The 14,997-nt window shown below is 37.1% G+C and overlaps 1 protein-coding gene across 5 annotated transcripts in view; it reads right to left on the reverse strand.

Annotated features, from left to right (window-relative positions):
• The window catches only part of LOC134800704 (A disintegrin and metalloproteinase with thrombospondin motifs like), a 204,620-nt gene that overhangs the window by 13,968 nt on the left and 175,655 nt on the right, over positions 1 to 14,997 (reverse strand). For all 5 annotated transcript variants that reach the window (XM_063773209.1, XM_063773205.1, XM_063773207.1 and 2 more), the window contains 3 exons: positions 14,447 to 14,554; positions 2,742 to 2,874; positions 408 to 537 (listed from right to left, as the gene is read on the reverse strand). In XM_063773209.1, coding sequence (XP_063629279.1) covers positions 408 to 537; positions 2,742 to 2,874; positions 14,447 to 14,554 — 371 coding nt within the window. The remainder of the gene's footprint in view (positions 1 to 407; positions 538 to 2,741; positions 2,875 to 14,446; positions 14,555 to 14,997) is intronic.

The raw sequence follows: 14,997 nt of genomic DNA on the forward strand, positions 1-14,997 counted from the left end.
GATATTTACTACTGGCAACTTATTATTGATTGAAAAGCTGTAAAATATGAGAAAAAATCCTTCTCCCAGTTAAACATCCAAAATAGATGGCGCTATCGCTATATTGCGTCATGTTTTATAGCGGGGTGCGAAACTCCTCCCTTCGGCCAAACTCGGCTCCGTTCGGCTCAGCATTGCTCCGAGCAATTATTAGGGTTGACACAACTTGACGTCCCTTTGCGTGCATGACCACAGATAAGAATGGCTTGAATTTTGACAACCCTAAATAGCCGAAAGGGATAGTGCCATATATTAGAAAGGGACATCATGATTCGACCCTGAACCGCTGTCAAACTTCGGTTTTGTAGGAAGTTTCCTTTCTGTACGGTAGTGGGAACTAATATTTGTTCTGTGTGTTAAGGACTCACCCTAGATATAATGATCCCAGCGATGGATATCCGAATCCTGGGCCCCTTCAGCAGCTTGTACCGCAGGTCCACGCCGTTCCAGAACGAGACGAAGTATCGTTTTATTTGAACGTTGTCGCCGTTGTGTAATCTGTAACATTAAATTTAAATGGCGATAGAGGTAGGTATATAAATTTGTACATAGAGTTGGAGCTAGTTGCACCAACCCGTCTGTCACCGTTAAAGCATTCGTAAAATTTTATTGCATGGTGGATTTCGTACTTCACTGTTGTTTGACGTTAATCGGTCTGTTAAATGTGGTTGGTGCAACCAGGGGCCTTAGTCATCGGTTACACGCTAATTCTGGCGTCAGTTCAGTCCATCAGTCTGGTCAGACTGACGGGAGAATTATCGTGTAACACGCGGACTGATGGACTGATGGTCTGGACTGATGAAAATTTAAATTTTTAGATAATATTCTTCAGTCCATTTTGAATGACAGAAAACTGATAGGAGACTGATCGTGTAACCTGTTCGTGTCATTCTCGCGTCAGTCACCATATTAGACAAGACTAAATGACTGTGTTGCGTTCTGTGTCCAAACGGCGACTGTGACGTAATTTTATCAGTCTGTTGTCAGTCTGGACTGATCGTCTAACCGTGTCCATTTTCCATCATTCTGGCATCAGTCAAAACACGAATGGACTGATGGACTAAACTGACGCCAGAATTAGCGTGTAACCGATGTCTAAGACCAAGAAAGTCTGCAAGGATCTTGATTGCATATGCAGTGCAAGTGTATATTATACGCCAAACTTCTATGAAATTATGACGTGTAAATAACACATGCACTGCGTCTGCTATCAAAATCGTCGCAGACTTTACTTGGTCTAACTCTATCTATCGAAGGATCCCTCATATAATAGGTATACTACGAGTATACTTATCACAATAAAATCTCAGAAATGGGTGTGACCTTCTTGGATCTCATTATGAAGATAATTTATCTATTTACTTATCGAAAAAACTATAGACGAACGTTTGCGGTTTCGTTAAAAGCCTTATCTAGTTTACTTTTAAGCATGACGTGTTTACAAAAAATAAAAAATAAAATTTCAATGTTAGATTTGAGTCGCTAACTTCAAACTCGGGTAAATCCATCTGTCACAGATTATGCGATTATGGTAAGAAAAGGTAATATATTTGCTGGGAGGGTCGAATGGATTTACCAGAGTTTTGAAGTTAAGCGACACAGTGGTGGATTCACAAGTATCCATGGGTAATATCGATTGGCTTTTATAAAGTTTGAAAGATAAGATAAGATAAATTTTATTAAAAGATAAGGAAGTCTTGGCACTTTCATTTAAACAAAGTTTCATACTCTACAGTTTTAATCATAATCGACCTTAAATTATAGTGTAGGTATATATATATTATGTATAATATATTAGTAGGTACTAAAGTGTGATGGGAATCCCAAATTGTCAAATCAAGGAAAATGCGGTGAGAACAGGTGTGTGAATCAGGACTGGAAATATATCATTTTGCGGTTTTCAAGTGGGCATAATTAATAAGCTTTGGATAGGTCATTCTTTTATACCTATTTGAGTATAAAGTAACGCAGACCGACTGTCTAGATAGCAATGGATTTATGAACTTGCCTGATTAATTTTCTGTAGGGTTAGGGTTCCATAGCTAAAATGGCAAAAACTATTTAAATTACCTACTCGAAAAGTTACAAGTACCTACTTAGTTATTTTTTTGGAATATTAGGTGTATTTTGTTAGGCAAGCCATGTTTTAGGCTGTCAAGCTAGTGTTGAGGGTAGTTTTAGGCACAGCCAGCAGCATCAGATATATTTTAAGGCTTTTGACACATTGACAGGCGAGCTTTAACAATGTACTTATTCAGTATGTATTTTAAGTACGTAAGCCCGTTAGATTGCGGCGTTAGTGTGTGAATCGCTTAAATTAACCACATAACCTGCAGACGACTACATTACAGCCTGGCAAAAAAGAGTAGAAGAGTAGAAATTAAAAAGTGGCAAGACTAGTGTCATCCCGTTTTCTTATATAAATTGGTTTGAAAGGGACGACACTACAATGTTGCCACTTTTTAATTTCTACTCTTTTTTGCCAAGCTGTAAATATAGTTAAGAATTAAAAGCACAATCATACTCAGATTTCTGCAATTTATTCAAGATAGCTACGCTACGCTGTTAATGGTAAGTACTACCTACTACCTAAATGTCAAAGATGGGCTAGGTTTTTACAAGACCTACAAATACTAGGTACTAAGTATTAGCTAGAACAAATAGGGGATACCATAGAACACCAGAAACAGGCTTCCACTTACCTGTAACCGTCATAGTCGACTATGACAAGGATCTCCGGGTAGATGACGTACGGCGCGTCCCGTTTTCTTCGCGAATGCTCCGTTGAGCGTTTCGTTCTGAACCTTTTCCCGATGTGGTCTGGCTCCATGAATGCTGTGGACAAAAATACTAGTTTATTAACAAGTTAGTCAAACATATTTTTTGACACACACTTTTATTGCTAATTGTACTTCTTCGCATTTGCATGTCTGTCAAGACCTTTCTAACAAGCCTAAACTCGATATATTTGTTTTTCGGCCGAAGAGTTCCATTAAATTTGCTACCTTCCGACCGCATCATCAGAACAGTAGAACATGTTAGGTATCATATTATTCCATTGTCATCGGAATTAACGAAGTACTCCAAATTGCAACGGTATCAGATACCAGGAATATTCATATTTATGTTAAAGATTGAAGCACTTATTTATTATATAGTTACCTAATACAAAATATACCTACGCGGCAAAGCTAAATAAAAGCACGTAAAAACTTTGTAAAACGGATACTTATTTCGTGCGGTGACCACGATTTCGTAGGCAAAACTAATCAATTTAATGAAGAATGGCCAACATGAAAAACTAAGATAAAATCAAAACAGATGCATGAACTTTTCGATCGTATTATTTAAAGGTCGCGACAATATTAATGACGAATTTATAATTCTTGTTAATATTTTATTGTGTCGTAAATATCGTAATATAAAAATACAAAGCTTTATATGGTTTTAAGATGTTAACATTTGAAGAAGACCACAACCAAATTGAAGGTATTTTTTTGCTGAGTAAGGTTATCGGTATTCCAACTGTATAATTTATTGGTCCAATGTGCATTGCCTCACTCTCTCACTAAGCAAAATGTGAGACGCAAATACATATTGGACAAACAAATTGGACAGATGGACACTCAAAAGCACCACTTGCACCAACCCAAACCCGGGGTTAACCGGTTAAACCATTAACCCAGTGTCAAATTGTACTGGTAACCATGGTAACTCGAGATTTAACCGGTTAACCCCGGGTTAGTAAATGGTGCAAGTGGCACTAAGATAGCCAGATTTTATAGAAACACACAAAAAGCTCTTTTAAAGATCAGGTGTTTTACGTTTTTGTAACAAACGAAAAAAACCTACTACTGTGAGTAGTGGTCAAACATGGCGATATATCACACCTATACGCTACCAGTTCCAAGATTAAACACGTGACGTGACGTTAGCACTACCTACAGACTGACTTACGTCACAGAATAAATAATAGTACATACTACCATACCGTACAGAAAGGACACTTCCTACAAACCCGAAGTTTGACAGCGGTTCGGGATCGAATCATGCTATCCCTTTCTAATATAGGGCACTATCCCTTTCGGCTATTTAGGATTGTCAAAATTCAAGTGATTATCTAATCTGTGGTCGTGCACGCAAAAGGAAGTCAAGTGGTGCCAACCCTAATAAGTAATTGCTCGGAGCAATGCTGAGCCGAGTTCGACCGAAGTGAGGAGTGTCTCCCCATTGCTCACGTGCGGAGGTATTTGTAAGTATTCCGGAGCGAGTACAAAGGCCAAAGTGTTACCGAAAGAGATGTCATACTAGAGGATGGCATCTCATGATAGTCCTAAAAAATCTTCGAAAAAAAGATGTTATATATAGGTGGTCATTTTTGCCTTACAATACAGAATGCGCCCTGTATTGGGCCTTGGGTTGGGAGCGATAATGTCATTACTTTAAGTCAATATGTAAAATTCTGACAATACTGTAACCGGTGAGGTACTATGGTTAGATTCTCTCTTTCGTACCGTTTTTCTCTGGTATGATTTGGTCAGTTTATCTGTATTGGTCGGTGATAGATCCAATTTTGATAACAAATAAAGTGACAGTACTATCTGGTTCTATTTATGTACAGTCAGCATCAAAAGTAACCGATCAGACTATGCGTCAAACAATAGATCCTGTATCTATATGCAGAACCGAAGATGCTGTCTTTAGAACACGAACTGAAGAGGCATGTCTCCATTTGGAATATACAGCCTGGCAAAAAAGAGTAGAAATTAAAAAGTGGCAACACTGTAGTGTCGTCCCTTTCAAAGCCAGGCTGTAATTCCAGCCGGCGTTTTATGGATGGTTTTATCCACGTGATAAAATAACTGTCATCTTTTTAATACCGCGGGATAGAAAGTGACGGACATCGTTTTATTACGCTGTCACGTAGACAAGAACGACCATCATATCCGTACAGGATGGCAGATAATTTTGGAGCGTTGTTTAATCCGCTAATATTAATGCTGACTATAAGATACACACACCAGTGGACTCACGTGCGTCGAAAGCATGTAGCTGTCACATTATACAGCGGCCATCTTTATTGCACGGCTTGTTGTTTTGTCACGGCTATATTTACAAATGGATGGTTACTTAATTGATCGGTTATGGATGTTTGTCGTGGGGCTTGTTTGTAAACAAGTGTTTAATTCAGTCTAGTACGTATCTGATGGTAAGATTTTCCTCTGTTTACATTGTGATGTTTTTCCGTTGTTCCGGGCGTTCGAGGTGGTAAATTATGATGCTACCTATGAGAAATAGTACATTGTCCAACATGGGGCGTAAGTTGAATATTGCAAACGAGAGTAAGTTAAATCGCGACGGCTTGCCGGAGCGATTTATAGACTCGAGTTTGCAATATTATTACGCCCCGAGTTACACACAATGTTTTTCATCACACTTGCGATACAAAAATTAAGTATAAAGACAAAAAACTGTTAATTATGGCACTAGAAACTTCATAACTCCTTAGGGAGAACGCTTTTTCTATAACTCCCGCTAAACCTGCGTGCAATTCTACATTTACTGAGCGAGAGTGATGAAATAGTAGTTTGTATTACAAGGGATCAAAATGATATATTTCCGTCAAGGGCGTACATTGAATCCTGGATGAAGCGATGGATTCTAAAGTAGAATCCTGAGTGTAATGAGGGATTCTAGTGTTAACGCCCAAGACGAAATAATTTTGATACCGTGTGACACATACTGCTTTTCACATCAACTATGAGGAAAATAAAAAAATCTTAGTGTTGACACAATCTGATGCTTAAACAGATTATTTAAGCTAAAAAAATAATGTGCAAAAAAATGTAAACATAATGTGCTTAAACAGAAAAGTGCCACTTTGATCCCTCCTAGCAGGGAGGAAAAAGTGCCACTTTGATCCCTCCTAGCAGGGAAGAAAAAGCTCTTTTCTGATTAGGAGATGTGAAAAAAGGTATTTAAACTACAAATGTGCAAGTTACGGAAAGTTGAAATCGTCCTCGGAACCTTTAGGAAAAATTCATAGGAAATTAAGAAAACTTTCTTTTCTTAATTGGTCCAGTACTTTCGGAGAAAATGGGCTGTGACAGACGGACAGACAGACAGACAGACGCACGAGTGATCCTATAAGGGTTCCGTTTTTTCCTTTTGAGGTACGGAACCCTAAAAATTGTATATAAAATACTAGTCTAGAATGTTTCTAGAATAAAATCTAAATATCAAAAAAAAATAGTTTAGGTAATGACTAATGATTTTAATTAATAATTTGTGTATTTTCAAAACAGCATCATAACCACGCGTCGGAATATTGGCAAACAATATAAATCTATTTGTATTGTCCAGTTTTTTTCCTCGATTCATTAAAATATCATGTTTATTTGTCATTGATCTTATCGTATCGTACGATTTAAAAGCAGTTCACCATTTAATTAAGTACCTACTATTTTTTTATGTCCTTGAAATCGCTTCCTGTAGGTAAGAAAAAATGGCGATATCATACAATTTTAGCTGATCAGCCGGCATAGAAACGCTTTGTGTCTCTCTGGGCCCGATTCGGATTTTGAAATAGACATCTATTAGATATCTTTTAGACATCACCAAGATAGAATAACGATATGTTTAAGATCTAATCTGTCAAATTTGACATTTGCGCGATTCTGGAGATACTCTTGAACGATTTCCACAGAATATGACTTAGAGATCCAATTCACATCTAATAGATATGTTACTCTATCTAACGTAAGGGTAACATTCCATTTCTAACCGCAGCTGCATTACTGTCAATTTTACTATGGATATTGACAATGACAGCGACCCGTTCAGTACCGGTAGATCAGCTGCGGTTAGAAATGGAATGTTACCATAAAAGTGACATTGGTTGCCCGAATTGCGCTGCAAAAGAGAACTAGTTGATATCTAAACTATAACGTATCTAGAATGGATCTAGTACGTGTCGTCTCTTGTGAAAATCTTGGAGTTCGAATACGGCAGTAATACTCTTCCATATTAGTGCAACAGTGACAGTTGCGTTTCGTTCGCTACGGAGCGTAAGTGACTGGCATGTTGGCTACGCGGCCTGATGTCGATGTTTTTCGTGCCATTTATTGCAATTTGGTTGGTTGGTGGTGCAAAAATAGGTTGTCGCGTATATGAGGACCGGATTTGGGTTTGTTTTTGAACGTTCGTGACATGACCGCTGACACGTGTACCTAAGTTGTGTATACGTAACGATTTGGCAATATCCACAAAGATTTAAATTAAACATTAATTAACTGAGAAAGGTACGGTAGCTACCTACAGAAAGTTAAATCGTACAGAATGTTAAAGAGAGATTGTTCAAAACGATCTGCTATGTCGCTACTCGCTACTGATATCATGAAAAAAACTGGGCAAGTGCGAGTCGGACTCGCGCACGAAGGGTTCAGTACCATAATGCAAAAAAACGGCAAAAAAAACGGTCACCCATCCAAGTACTGACCCCTCCCGACGTTGCTTAACTTCGGTCAAAAATCACGTTTGTTGTATGGGAGCCCCACTTAAATCTTTATTTTATTCTGTTTTTAGTATTTGTTGTTATAGCGGCAACAGAAATACATCATCTGTGAAAATTTCAGCTATCACGGTTCCTGAGATACAGCCTGGTGACAGACGGACGGACGGACGGACGGACAGCGGAGTCTTAGTAATAGGGTAATAGGGTCCCGTTTTACCCTTTGGGTACGGAACCCTAAAAATGAAATCCTTAGATTTCTAAAAAGTAGTAATAGGTACTTACATTTCTAAAGATTTTATTGTGAAACAATCAAGTAAATTACTGCGGACAGGGAAACTGTTACACGTGTAAGGCTGTATTTATATTTAATAATATAATGACACAATAGCTCGTGACATGACCCAACTAACTGCAATTTTGACGAGTGATTGATGTCGTTCGTTACTAATAGGTAGTTAATACTAGATAAAGTTAATACATACCTACTTATATGTAAACACACGTGTATAAAAATCGTTGTTTTTGTTACCTATAGTATATTTTAAAGGATCAATGTATAGCGACGATAACCAAATATATTAACAAATTTAACTTGAATCCAAGTAGCTAAAAATATAAGTCGGTAATAGATCTGACTAACACATCTGTACTCGTCTACACCTAGTTTATTATTGTGATGTTGTATTATTATAAGTAACATAGGGAGCTATAAACTGTGATATATGTACATGTATAGCACCGAAGGTATATACATAGACATGTATCACAGCTGATCGCTCGGTCAGTGAACTCGCGGGTAGGTTAAGATTTTTATAAAATATTTAATGTCATAATTGGTGGTAGTTTTAACTTGTCTCTCGAAATACATCTTCTAATACGAACGGACGCGCATTTGCCTTTTTATTAGTTATCCCAGTGTTCCCGGCTCCTATATATCTCAAAAATATTAAAATATTATACAATTTTCTTAAACCTGTCCCCGAGGTCATCAAAACGTTCTCCTAGCGTCACTGGCATAAATATTATTAGGCATAACATTTTAATTTCTGTCGCCTTTGTGACAACGAAAATAAAAACAAAAGGATGAACCTTGACATTTAAACTTTGTAATAGAATCCGGGTATTTAAGGTAACATTTCGAGCGGAACTTAATACATGGATAAGCTCAGTGTTGGGCATTCAAGAATAAAATCATTATTTAAATAAGAATTTGTAGGAATAAAATCATCTCGATTTTATTCCCGTCAAAAATATTCAAATAATTTTGGTCGGGAATAATTCGTATGAGAAAAAATTGAATGAGAATAACATATTCTTAATGAAATAAATATAATCATGATTTTTATTCGAAATAATATTCCACGAATAAAAATGTAGTCTGGATACCGTATAGGTACTAACTACTAATTACATATAGTTAGGCAGATGTAATAGTAGTTAGACTAGTTAGTCTCTTGTCTAATTTATACCCATTTTATGCAAATAATCTTACGAATTGACTGTCGCATAGTTTCAGTAACCGTATTATTTTTAATTTACTAACCAAATCATTAGGTTAAATTTAGCTGGTCTAGGGGCCTAGCCAAGATGCCAATCGCTTGCGCTCCGACAACGAAGCGCTTTCTGTCTCTATCACTCTTACATATTAGTGCGATAGAGAGCCAGAGATAGCGTTTTGTTGTCGTAGCGCAAACCATTGACATGTTGGCTACGCACTCAAGGTGCCTCGCCAAGATGACAATTTTTGTTTTTAATTTAAAAAACCAAATCATTAGGTAAATTTAGCAGTTCTGGGGGCCTAGCCAACATGCCATTCGCTTGCACTCCAACAACGAAGCGCTTTCTGTCTCTATCACTCTTACATATTAGTGCGATAGAGAGACAGAGATAGCGTTTCGTTGTCGTAGCGCAAACGTTTGGCATGTTGGCTACGCTCCCAAGGTGCCTAGCGAAGATGACAATTTTTGTTTTTAATTTAAAAACCAAATCATTAGGTAAATTTAGCAGTTCTGGGGGGCTAGCCAACATGCCATTCGCTTGCACTCCAACAACGAAGCGCTTTCTGTCTCTATCACTCTTACATATTAGTGCGATAGAGAGGCAGAGATAGCGTTTCGTTGTCGTAGCGCAAACGTTTGGCATGTTGGCTACGCTCCCAAGGTGCCTAGCCAAGATGCCAATTTTTGTTTTTATTTTAATAACCAAATCATTAGGTAAATTTAGCTGTTTTGGGGGCCTAGCCAACATGCCAATCGCTTGCGCTCCGACGAAGCGCTTTCTGTCTCTATCACTCTTACATATTAGTGCGATAGAGAGACAGAGATAGCGTTTTGCTGTCGTAGCGCAAACCATTGGCACGTTGGCTACGAACCCAAGGTGCCTAGCCAGGATGACAATTTTCATTTTTAATTTAAAAACCAAATCATTAGGTAAATTTAGCAGTTCTGGGGGCCTAGCCAACATGCCATTCGCTTGCACTCCAACAACGAAGCGCTTTCTGTCTCTATCACTCTTACATATTAGTGCGATAGGGAGACAGTTACCGTTTCATTGTAGTAACGCAAACGATTAGCATGTTGGCTAGGCCCCCAGAACAGCTACATTGTACTTAATGATTTGGTTATTAAATTAAAAACATAAATTATCATCTTGGCTAGGCACCTTGGGTGCGTAGCCAACATGCCAATCGTTTGCGCTACGACGATGAAACGCTCTCTCTGTCTCTCTATCGCACAAATATGTAAGAGTGATAGAGACAGAAAGCGCTTCGTTGTTGGAGCGCAAGCGATTGGCATGTTGGCTAGGCCCCCAGAACAGCTAAATTTACCTAATGATTTGGTTATTAAAATAAAAAACAAAAATAGGCATCTTGGCTAGGCACCTTGGGTGCGTAGCCAACATGCCAATCGTTTGTGCTACGACAACGAAACGCTATCTGTCTCTCTATCGCACTAATATGTAAGAGTGATAGAGAGAGACTATACGCAACTCTACGGAGCGTTAACGTTTGGCATGTTGGCTAAGCACTCTGATCGGATGATTGAACTTGATAGTGTATAGCGGAACTCTTCAATGTGTACTGTACCTAAACTAAAGTAACAAATATCAATTCAATCCGACTTTTAAATAGAAGAGTGAAAATCAACTTACAAAATATAACCGATAGTACTACAAAAATTAACTTAATTCGAAATAACATTTTAATTGAATAAAACCTTATTTAGAATAGTCCCACTTCTAGATTAATTATTCTGTTTTTTATTCCGCATTTAAAATAAAAGTCACATGATTTATTCACCTTAATTTTATTCTAAAATAACTAGTGCAAGAATTATTCTAATTCAAATCGATTTGAATAAGAATAAAATTTCTGTTTTTATTCTTATTCTTATTCAAGTTAATTTTTGCCCAACTCTGGATAAGCTTTATTGAATGTAGTTACTAGTGCATACAAACGTAATATACATAACTAGAAAAAAAAACATAATTAAATAACTAACCTACAATACTTAAAAACTAAATCTAAAAATAAATAAAACTAAACTTAAAATAAAAAATTACAAAATATACCCCTGCGGAATGGTGCCGTAGATGCTGGCAGCATTTCCACGCTGTATCGCAATACTTATTCTTTGTGCGAGGAAGCTGCCACTTAATACATTACATATTTTACGACGACATTTATATTTTAATATTTTGATGCTAATTAATAAAATCAATATATCCGGGTGGAAGGTTATTATTGTTTGCGAAATAATGCCGGTTTTGCAACTATTGATGATAGAATTTGTTATACTTATTATAGCCTTCTTAATAAACAATAATTAGTTCATGTAGTTACCTAACGCCAATAAATCCCCAAATCAAAATTTACCAAAGTGTCCATTTGATACTAATATGTACCTTATTAATATAACATGTAGTCATGTACCTATTGTGTTAAAGGTTAAGTTTGTTATTTCACACCAAATAAACACTTTTTTTCTATTTTTTCTTATTTGAAAACATTGGGCAGAACATGTTCCTTTAAAAATGATTTTTCAGAACGAGCATAGGTTTGAAAAGTTTCATCCAAAATGACTATTAATAATATATCTTTGACGTTTACTGTATAAATAATAATGTCTAACAACCATAGTACGTGTGTTAGGTTTATCTTACTCGACGACTACTTTTTAAGAGCCCATCAACGTGCACACCAGCGCCACTGCTAAATAATCGTGATTATTTAAATTTAACGAAAGATATTTAAAAGGGGCCCGTACTGCATATTGATCTATGAACTCAAAACAAAAACGGCCGTTTGAACTTTGGACGCATAGATTGACGAATTCAGCAACATAAAAACTAGTTTTATGTAGGTATTCGAAAGGTACTTAAATACAATATGCAGTACGTGGCGGCCCCCTTTTTTTAAATATCTTTCGTTAAATTTTAATAATCACGATTATTTAGCAGTGGCGCTAGTGTGCACGTTGATGGGCTCTTAACGAAGCCAGTATTTACTTTGGGCCACAGACGCTCTAATGAATCGGTGACATATGTAAACATTAAACAGGTTGATTACTCAAAAGAGGCATTGCGGATTACGGAGATGATAATGAACACATAACCGATCACAGAGTTTTGTAAACAGTTGTCATACGTCACTACTATTGTACATAGCGACTTAATTTAACATTCAATAGACGCTCTTAGGTTTTTTTTATGATATAGGAGGCAAACGAGCAGACGGATCGCCTGATGGTAAGCGATTACCGCCGCTCATGGACTCCCAAAACACCAGATAGGATGTAAATGCGTTGCTGGCCATTAAGATATCCCGTTTGCTTTAAGGCCAGTCTGTTTTCCGACTTTATCCCTTCCTAATTCGCACGTTTTCGTTTCCCATTTATCAACGAATTTAGATTTTCAAATGCTAACAGTAGTCCCTTATATGGGTAACATTATCTTTAGGTATAATTACATAATTTGCAATAGGGTATTATAATTATACTGTATTTAAAAAAAAATATTTTACACCATGCATGAAATAAATCACCACATAATTATTAGAAAAACACAGATAGGAGTTATTTTTAAATACAAGTACTATTTAAGAAATCGGATAGAAATATAAAAAGTAGGTGAGTTGACCGTGACGTCACGATGTAATGTTTCATATAAATTCCATATTAGCAAATCGTTTTGACAGTTCTAAAAACGTAACTGATTTGACTAGTAGGAAAATACCCTATTGAAATACCCGCTTTGAAAATGTATGACTTGGCCTAAATAGTTAATCAAATTATCGGTATACCACAAGTCCACAACCACATTACTAAATATTTCTATGGTAGAATATTGAATAAAATTATGAAAATTTGATATGTATTCGTTAAAATTATCTTAGAATGTTTGCGCCCAGTGCTTTATGGTGCAACATTGCTCAGAAGACCTGTCAAATTTGCGAAATTAATGTATTATCATTTGATAAACTATGAGTGGTATTCACTGCTATATATTCACAGTGAATATATTATCATCCCAAATTAAAGTTCAGTTTAGTTTATCTCGAACACTCACTAGATTTATTAGATCCTAAATGCTTATTTTGACAAGCCAGCCATTAAAATCGTTTGATAATACCAACACAACGACTTAAATACCTAACCAGACTAACTGAATTCATCATCGAGCTCGAATAAATGAATAAATTTAATAACAAAACACTGAATTTAAAATAAAGTTATTTAGATTTAATCATTACAAGGCGACTGGTAAATGAATTAATTATTACCTCATTAAAATTAGCACAGAAGCTTGCATGAAAAACAACCTCATCCGATTGTTTTTATCTGTGCTTCGATCGGCTGATCTGTCACGGATAGTCTCGCTTTGATTTAGCGCCATCTGTGAGTACGCGTGCAGCAACGTGCGGAACATTTGAATAATTGTAACTTCTTGATTGATTTATTGTGTTTTAATAAATTGTATCCGGTATAACTATTATACACAAGTTCAGTCTAAGCGTGCGGTTTTTTGGAAATGTCCTCGCCGTTAATATATCTAAAGGTTAACGTTTGGTGTCTAAACTTTAAAAAATATGCAACTCTAAAGTTTTCACAGAAAACACTTCGTAGCTATTTACATCCGGTTCACCAAAAGTCGGTTTATGGCCAGGTATGGCGTGGATTCATACCATAATACGTAAATTTAATAACACCCAAGATACAGCTGTCAGCTTAAATATGTCCCTAATTCAGTCACGCATTCTGTTGCAGCGTCAAAGATTCCTAACTATTAGCGGACGCACGCGTGTTTTACGCACATTCGAGGAGGGATGAGGGATTAGAGAACTAAAGTTTGGGGAAGAGTTGTCATACAAAAAATGGAATATCATAACAAAATCCGGACATCACCCCAAAAATCCTGACTATAATTTCTTCAAAAATGATTCAGCGGGCCACCAGCCCCTTAATTCGCCACCATATGGTGCAGCTACAGCATAACCTACCCTTTCCTCTGCCTAACCCGTTAGTTGAGGATTCGAAAAATACCGACACTCGCCTCGCCAAGTCACCCCCGTTCCTGACAAAGAACCAATAATCCTAACACGTCAGGGGATATCTTGACGTCAAGGCAACCCTTAAGGCCCCATAAGGACGAGCGCTTTTTCAACGCGCGTTAAAAAAGCGCTTGAATCTGTCCGCACGCTGAATTCGATTTAACGACCAAGGCTTAAAGTCGAAAATCCAACAACGCTTGATAAAAAGCGTCACCGCCATCGTGTGAATAAATACACATGTATCTACATATTTGTGTCATTCAAACGCTTCTTTAACGCGCGTTGTAAAAGCGCTGGTGCGAATGAGCCCTAATTCAAGCTAAAGACGAGGTACAGGTAGATCTTACCGTAGTCACTCTCGTGGTCGCCGGCGGCGGGGTCTCGCTTGATGATGACGTGGTGGGCTCCGTTCAGGGCACGGAGGAGCTCCGCTTGCTGTTCCCGTTTTCTTTTGACTGCAACACACAAAAATACCTTTATCAACTGGGTACATAAGTATTGGATAAGGAGGACTAGGAGTTTACTTGTCTAAGTTAAGGGTTAGCAAAATGTTGTTTTGTAAATGTAGTCTGTCAAGCAATTTCCGTCAGTAGAAAAAGGCGGCAAATTTCAGGGCATTTCCCATAGAAAATTTTAATTTCGTGCCTTTTTCTCCTGACAAAGTTGTTTGACAGACTATATCATAACTTTCAAAATAGAGAACCGACTTCACAAAATAGTTTTAAATACACATCATTTTATCAGCCGTTATACTTTTCAAAATGATGCTTTTGGAGAGCAAAGTGACGAGTAACGAGTTACTATAAAAAAAATGACCAAAATCGTTTTTTTTTGGAACCGGTTAAAAATGTCATCTATATCTCTCGAGTCAGTGCATTACACTATTTGTTGTTACCTT

The sequence above is a fragment of the Cydia splendana genome, chromosome 20 (assembly GCF_910591565.1).
Source record: "Cydia splendana chromosome 20, ilCydSple1.2, whole genome shotgun sequence".
NCBI classification, from domain to species: Eukaryota; Metazoa; Arthropoda; class Insecta; order Lepidoptera; family Tortricidae; genus Cydia; species Cydia splendana.